We start from the raw sequence: 8,393 nt of genomic DNA, 5'->3' as shown, positions 1-8,393 counted from the left end.
TATTATTATTATTATTATTATTATTATTATTATTATTATCTAGTTTGGCCACAGTTTTGAGGTGTTTTGATGAATTTTTAGTTTAGTTTACATTTTTGTTGATACCTTTGGTGATGTAAATCACTTTAGGGTTTGTGAAAATGACATCACATACATCCATCAGGACAATATCACTGATACATGTAACCTGATACAGCTCAGTGGGGATAGCATGAGGACATGAAAATCACAGTGGCAGGACCTGGCTAATATATGAAGGTGGATAGTAAAACATAAAATCATGTTATGCCAACATATTAGCAAACAAAGACTGTAAACCAATATTACACACCCAGAGCCAATCTGTTGTTAGGGAATGGGTATGAAGTCCTCGGTTCATATCTCAGCACCGTCAGCCCAAAGGCAGAAGATGCCAACAGGGCCGGTAAGTAGCCTATCCCTAACCTTCTCCCCCCAACCCTAACCCTCCCTTAGTAGTGTCTAATCCTAATCTTCCCCATAGTACCTAACCTTAACCTCCCCGGGGGTGACTAACCCTAACCCTCCTTACCGCACCCTAAACCTAACCCTCCCAGGGGGGTGCCTAATCCTAACCTTCCCCTGTGGGGCTATGATCCCTAAAGATAACCCTACCCCCCTCCCCGCTGCTAATGCTAAGGGCGCCTTGGACTTACCTCGTTCGGTCTGGCATCCTTCAGCATTCCGCCATCAGGATTAAGATAGGCGCCAGTATTTCGATGCCTATCTTAACTCCATTGTTGGGATTCGGATGTCGGTATTGAGACCGGTGGCATCTCATAACTGCATCCCATTGTTAGCGCTGAAATCTAGTGCACAGAAAATTCAGGATTCACAGAACTGATAAAAGTTATAAAATATGCCCTGACATTTTAGGGAGACAAAGTGAACACTTTAAACTGCATTATGATAATAAAAGACAGATATACGTAAATTACAGAACCGTCAACATCAGTTTTACATGGCCGGAAAGCTTGGCTAATTTTTAAGGATAATTTTAAAGATAATTTCCAACATAGCTGTCAGATTTGATGTGGCTGTAATAGCAGGAATAGTGTAATAACAGGTACATAATCGTAATTATATATGCCACCCACATATTCTGCAGCAATGTACAGAAATGTTTCAGTCTCACATCAGTCCCTGTCCCAATGGAACTTACAATCTACAGTATATTCCCTATCACATGGATACATATAGAATAGAGTTACTGTATCTATATTTGTTTTATCAGAAGGCAAATAACCTACCAATCTGGTTTTGGGGATATGGGAATAACAGGAGTACCCAGAGTAAACCCACACAAATATGTTGAGAACATACAAACTCTACATAAATAGCTTTAGTAAGGAATTGAACTAATGAACCCCAGTAATGTATGGCAGCTATGTTACCCATTATACTGCAATATACTACAATGTCAGCTGGAAGAACAGTCAGAGTGATACCATAAAATGCTTTATGTGGTTGGTTTAAGTAAAATAGCAGTGTGCTAACAGCACTTTGATTCTAGAGAAACAAGTACAGACAATGGCTATCCTACAGCATGAGCAGAGGCACACATAATCATAGATCGGATGGTAAATATATTATTATACAGTATGATGGCCATAGACTGTATATAATAGAGGGTAATAAACACAGCATAAATCAGACCATTTATCAATGTAAAGATTATAGTATAAATTAAATAGCAATACTGAAGATCATATTTGTTTCAAAAGTTGGTCACCCTCTATAAAGAACACAAGTTATCTTTATACATTGACATTAAATTAATATATCATACAACGTTTAATGGGTGGTCAGAGTTTGGTACATGGTGAGGGATTCCGTCTGCCGGAACCCCGGCATCGAAATCCCTAACACAGAGACAACACCGTGCTGAAATCCCGATATTACTCAGGATGCCGACTTTGGGTTCCCAGCAAACGGCATCCCGATCTGCGGAAAGGTGAGCCTCAGCCGCGGTGGTGGGGGGGCTTAGGTATTAGGCGCCCCAGGGGGTGTTAGCATTAGGCTGCAAGAGAGGGGAGGTTAGGGTTAGGCTCCAGGCAGGGAGGGTTAGGTTCAAGCACCACCGGGGGGGGGAGTTTAGGGCTAGGCACTAAGGGGGGAGGGTTAGCGTTAGGCACTAAGAGGGGAGGGTTAGTTTTAGGCACTTACTGGGAGGGTTAGGGTTAGGGTGAGGAATAGGTAGTGTTAGTATTAGGGTACAGGAAAGGAGGATTAGGGTGTAAATAGGACAGGGGAACCGTACTCACCGATCCCTTTTGGGATTTGAACCTTCGGGATGCCGCTGTCAGTGTACTGACAGCCGGCATCCCCTCCATCAGTATTTCATACCGATTCCCATGGTGAAAGTATAGTAATTACAGAAAGGTTTTAGACTTTGCTTAAGTATATGTAATACACTGAAAAGGTGAGAATACAAATGTTAAGGTGCAGGAGAAATCTGGGGTTACCACGGTGGTGGATCAATCTTCTTAGTTCTTCCTTCAGTGCAACTCTCAGCTCCAACCACAACTGAATAGAGAGGCAAGAATCCAATGTTCTGCAATGTTTTGTACTGTACGTCTTTTGCACTATTTTCTAGTTATGTTTGCACTACTTTCTTGTTTGCACTACTTTATTTTTATGTTTGCACTACCTGTTATGTTTGCACTACTTTCTTGTTATGTTTGCACTACCTGTTTTGTTTGCACTACCTGTTATGTTTGCAGTACTTTCTTGTTTGCACTACTTTAATATTACGTTTGAACTACTTGTTATGTTTGCACTACTTTCTTGTTATGTTTGCACTATCTGTTATGTTTGCACTACTTTCTTGTTATGTTTGCACTACCTGTTATGTTTGCAGTACTTTCTTGCTTGCACTGCTTTTTGCCTATATACATTGCAAGGTGGAGTGGACCCCTTGTGGTGCCATATCAAAAGGTTTAATAATAAAGACAATTAATCTCATGGCAAGGGACCTGGGACATTATCTAATATGGGTAGAGAGGTGGGATTAACTTGATTATTTGAGACAGCATTTTAGTTGCAAAACTCTATTAAGTGAGGTCACAGCTAAAAAATACAGTTTTAAACTACTTACGGCAGAAGCCGGTATGTTAACTAAATGTCAATACTCTGGTGTCTGCTGCGATCTGCTACAGTAAATGACCAATACAATAAATAAATGACAAATACAGTGTACTTTCAAGTGTGATTTTTTTTTTCTAACTTACACAATAATTCTATATTTTATTTTAAATTTGTAAAGACTTTAATGCTGTTGTGAATGTTTTTGCAATTATCATTTAGAAAAGCTACATTTTAAACTTTCCATGGGATATAGGCCCTGATTCAGAGCTGGACGCTCTGAATCAGGGCCGGCCTTGTTTTTTTTTAGAACCACCCACCCACCCACAGCTATAGTGAGAGGCCAGGAAGATGGTCGCGATGGTCAAGACCATCGCGGCCATTGGGCTTGCAACGATACCCTTGTGGTAGGGTCTCGTCGCCGCAAGCCCCAGAGAGATTTCGGCTCTAGCAGAGCCGAAATCTCTCCCACTGACATCACTCGTGATGTCAGTGGGGCCGCCCCCAAATGGAGGCGTTCACATGGGAACGCCTCAGTTTGGGCAGCCACTCCCCCGGCCCGCCCACCAAAGGGGGCGTGCTGTCACTCAACATTGACAGCACGCCCCCTTTGGTACGAGACCCAGAGCGACGGAGTGCCCATCGCTATCCGGGTCTCGCACATGCGCACGACAGAGCCGGCTCCATCATGAGCATGCACACTGGGCCACCATCGACCCGGTTGCGAGTGCACAGCGCTTGCGACCGGGTCTGAATCAGGCCCATAGAACCTAAAGTAAACTCCTACAATTACTGTACCTACTTTATTTTTTTGTGTATTGCTCTTGGGTAGGGAGTAGCACCCCTATCAGCAATTGTCTCCTAAGTTGAGGCTGATCCTTTCAAGTACTTTGTATTAGGTCCCAGTGCAGCTCATCTTTCCTTGCTCCCGTGTTATAAAACCTGACAATGCTCAGTGTTTTGGAGCCATCTCCATCTCCTGCCTCCTTAATTTATTATAAAACCAGTTTGGTAGTCAATTGAAATAGTTTAGAATCTTTTTATTAACACATGTAACTTTGGATGTTATTTATTGAATGAAAGAAATAATAATAATAATAATCAGCTATTTATTTTTATTTTCTTTACAATAGGCAAAAATGTTAAAGACCCCTGCCCACAGGACCAATGGTTTGGCAAACACTCCAGTGTTTCTTATCTTGTAAATTAATTGGTCCCCACAGTCAAGGGAGTTACTGCATTAGACTAGTGGCCTCTAAAAGTGAGGTTATGCAGTATTTGCTGTATTTTGCAGGCCTACTGTAGACAGATTCCTGGGGGGTAAATTTACTAAGAATTGAGATTGGTCGATATACCAATCTCAGGAGAGTTGAGTCATGATTTTCAACTGGCAAGTTGACTGAAGGCAAAGTCAGGGGAGTTAGAGAGAGATTTCTCTCTTCTCACTCGTAAAACTTGGGTGAGATACTGTAGCAAACTCGAATCTTATCACCATCGGGCAAACTCGGAAGTACTTTTCACCTAAAAGATGCAGCTCGCAAATTTACCAAGAATCGGGATGACAATCTCGGGTGAGATGCCTGGGACCCACTTGGGACCAGCCAATAAGCGGCCACTACATGTAAAGCGGACACTGATTGGCCAGCGGGCCGTGAGAAAAAAACAGATGATTCCGATCATCTGTCAGTTCACGTAGTGTAAGTATATGCAAAAGCTCTGGTTCGGGTAAGTCATTTTTTTTTATTTTACAAAGACCATGGATGCTATGGAGACCAGCACCAGGATGGACGGGAGTATACAATTTTTTTTTTTGCAGGCCATTCCACACGGATTCTACATTGGAGAAGGTAGAAGGTAAGTATGTGTGTGTGAGTGTATGTATGTAATAAAACTGTAGGGCGTGTGTGTGTTTTTTTACACATTTCTTTACATGTGAACTACAGGTACCAGCGGGCCCTTAATGCCCCACATGCTGGTACTTGTGGTTCTCCAAGTACCAGCATGTGGGGGAGGCTTGCTGGGACCTGTATTCCACTGTAAAGACAATGTTGTTGATTCTAATTTTTACACACTACATACACTATCAACCCACCAACCACCACCCAGGGGTAGCGGGGATTGCCCTTGGCTATCAGCCTAGGCCAGGGGTGCCCTGGAGAGGGGACCCCTTTATTGGGGGGCCCCAACTCTGCAGGGATTACTGGCCTGGGCTGACTAGTGGTCAGGACTGATACTGCATCTGGGGGGGCCCAGTGAAAGGGCTCCCCTGGCTGTGGCATCAGCCCCCCGCTAGAAATGGTCCGGTGCTGTTTTTAATTATAGGGTGACCCCTACACAATTTTTTCCCCTATAATTAAAACCAGCTTTGTGCTGGTACCTAAATTACAGTGGAACCCTACTCGTTTTGTTCCCCGTAATTTTAGGTACCAGGACTGGCTGGTTAAGCTTTAGTGGGGGGACCCTATGTCAATTTTTTTATAACATTTAACCCATTTTTTACAGGTCTTAACACAGAAGCAGCCAGCACATATATCACTGATATGTGCAGGTTGCTAGCTCCGGAGAGATTTGCAGAGAGAAAACACTGCAATCTCAGGTGAGTAATCTCATCTTCACTTGCAACTCGGGGGAGATTTCTCGATCTGCTTCACCATCGGCCAACTGACTTTCTGCTAAACTTACTTCTTAGTAAATTTGCGAGATTAAAAGCTGGAAAATCACCTGAGATTTGGTGATGCAAATCGAATTAAAAAAAAACTCATCTTGACCATTCTCGATTCTTAGTAAATTTACCCCCTGGCCTTGTCTTGTAGTGACTAGTAGTAGTGACTAGTAGTGGCTTGTGTTGGTGAGACTCAGCATCATATGATGTCACACTTCTCCCTGTTACAAACTCATACAGTCTACTACTGGGTCTGTTTGTGGGCTTTTGGCAGGGACACACAGAACATTTTCAATGGCCAATACACATCTAGAGGTAAGGTAGATTCTATACCAGTCTAACAAATTTTCTAACACAGACATTAGTTCCTGTACCGTATTGAGATTTATAGATAAAGGGCCTGTGCAATGTGAATACTGCATTATTTGTACTGTAAGAGATTTTTGCACTGCTCATGCCCAGAAAAGCAGTGTACACATAGGCACAAATGTAGATTTAGGTGATTCTAGCTTTTAAATCTGCCTGCTCCTGGATGGGAAGAACAGGATGAGACAAGGGAATTATAATGTAGGCATACTACAGTAAGAGTGTGTTCAAGCAATTGTAACAGCATGCAGACCGGGAAAAGCTCACTTCACACTATGATAAATAAATAGCCTCAACTTCACACTGATAAAGACGATAATGACATTAAAAGGACTTCTCCTGTACTAACCACCCAGCTACAGAATTCACTTCCATATCCAATCAGGCTCTCCGGCAGCATCCAAAGTAGGGATGTGCAGGCTCGGATAGGTTCGAGTTTGCACGTTGAGTTCGGATTTTTCCCTCCAAAAAAACGGAACTCAGAAAGAGGCAAAACGTCATCTTACATGGACGAACATCATCATTCCTGGACAAAAGTCCAGGAATGATGATGTTCGTCCATGTAAGATGACGTTTTGCCTCTTTCAGAGTTCCGTTTTTTTGGAGGGAAAAATCCGAACTCAACGTGCAAATTCGAACCTATCCGAGCCTGTACATCCCTAATCCAAAGATGTACATGCTCCATATTACACAATGGTTTTCCAATCATGACAATTTACCACCTAATTCCACTCTTCTTTTCTTAACCTGTTTCTGCCTACAGTCTCACTTTATTCCACTAACATCTCTTTCCCCTCGCCTCATTTTTCACAATTAGATTTACTTAATATCCTCTTTTGTGACAATATAAAGTATAAATAAGAGTACTAATAATAACAAAATCTCTTTTACCAGGCTTCGTGTGGGGTGAACAAGACCATGGTGAAGGAGTTGGTTCTTCTGGGGTTTGGCACTTTAAACCAACTTAAATATGTTATTTTTGCTCTAATACTTATATTTTATCTTACCATTCTTATTGGAAATATGTTTGTAATATGTTTGATAACTGTCAGTCCAAAACTCCATTCTCCGATGTATTTCTTTCTCTGTAATTTGTCCGCATGTGAAATTTTATTTTCCACCATAGTTTTGCCAAGTGTACTCTATGTTGTGTGGTGGAATGGAGCATCCATGCCCTTATATGGTTGTATTGCTCAGTTCTACTTTGGTGCAGCAGCTGCGAGTTCTGAGTGTTTTCTCCTGACAGTTATGGGATTTGACAGATATCTGGCCATCTGCAGACCCTTGAGATATTCCTCAATCATGAACATCAGGACTCGTAATCATCTGGCACTGTGGGCTTGGCTGTTTTCTTTTATAGTGATGCTCCTCTCATCAACTTCAGTCTACGACTTAAGGTTCTGTGGTTCAAACACTCTTGACTTCCTGTTTTGTGATATAGGTCCAATTATACAATTGTCTACTACAGATTCTACGGTGGCAAAAAGGCATGCCCTACTGATGGCCTCTGTTGTACTCCTCTTACCATGCATGTTGATCATTCTTAGCTACATATCCATATTTTGGACCATTGGGAAAATGTCCTCAAAGACCGGGAGCCAGAAAGCCTTCTCCACTTGTAGCTCACATCTCGTATCTGTCTGCACCTACTTTGGTACATTATTCATTATTTATTTTGTACCTTCTCAACAGAGCTCAATGAAATTAAAGAAGATCCTCTCTCTGTTATACACTATGGGGATTCCACTGCTGAACCCATTTATTTACAGCCTGAGAAATCAAGAAATGAAGGCCTGCTTTAAAGCTTATTTTTTAACAGTAAATATAAAGCAATAGTCAAGACACCATTGTTTATACAACTTCTCATAAAGTACTCAATAAATGTTTAATCACCAACATGAAAATTCCTGTTTGCATTGTATAGATTGCAATGCACTTAGAGATCCACCCTTTGTGAAATAATATAAAATTATTAAAACATCATGGCCATTAAATACAGATGTTGTCTGTCAATTTGTGACTTAAGGTTGGTACACACTAGGTCGACGGGTAGGCAGTTCGGCCGACCTGTTGACCTACAGTATCTGAAGATTGATAAGTGTATACACACAATCATCTATCCAATGTGCCGGGCTTGACAGCTCAACTGGACAGGCATTTAAATTGCCCACTCAGTTGAACTGTCAAGCACCGGTGGGTGATCGCAGCATGTGTATGAGTAATCAGCGGGTCGCCCATACACACCAGCAGATTATATCGGACA

The 8,393-nt window shown here is 41.9% G+C and overlaps 1 protein-coding gene across 1 annotated transcript; it reads left to right on the top strand.

Moving 5' to 3' along the window:
* Positions 1-355: 355 nt before the first annotated feature.
* LOC148513899 (olfactory receptor 10A3-like) lies at positions 356-7,966 on the top strand. Its single transcript, XM_088481320.1, has 2 exons — positions 356-424; positions 7,025-7,966. The coding sequence occupies exons 1-2, from the start codon at positions 356-358 to the stop codon at positions 7,964-7,966; spliced, it is 1,011 nt and encodes a 336-aa protein (XP_088337446.1).
* Positions 7,967-8,393: the final 427 nt, after the last annotated feature.

This window comes from Taudactylus pleione, unplaced genomic scaffold, assembly GCF_031769625.1.
Source record: "Taudactylus pleione unplaced genomic scaffold, aTauple2 ptg000268l, whole genome shotgun sequence".
Classification (NCBI taxonomy): domain Eukaryota; kingdom Metazoa; phylum Chordata; class Amphibia; order Anura; family Myobatrachidae; genus Taudactylus; species Taudactylus pleione.
The sequence above is the reverse complement of the archived record's forward strand: the minus strand, read 5'-3'. Positions and strand labels throughout refer to the sequence as shown.

What these genes read in the sequence shown, in the direction of transcription:
- LOC148513899 (XM_088481320.1), top strand. Translation starts at nt 356, where the DNA reads ATGGGTATGAAGTCCTCGGTTCATATCTCAGCACCGTCAGCCCAAAGG. An exon ending in AGAAGATGCCAACAGGGCCG is followed by an intron (nt 425 to 7,024) that starts GTAAGTAGCCTA and finishes CTCTTTTACCAG; the next exon opens with GCTTCGTGTGGGGTGAACAA.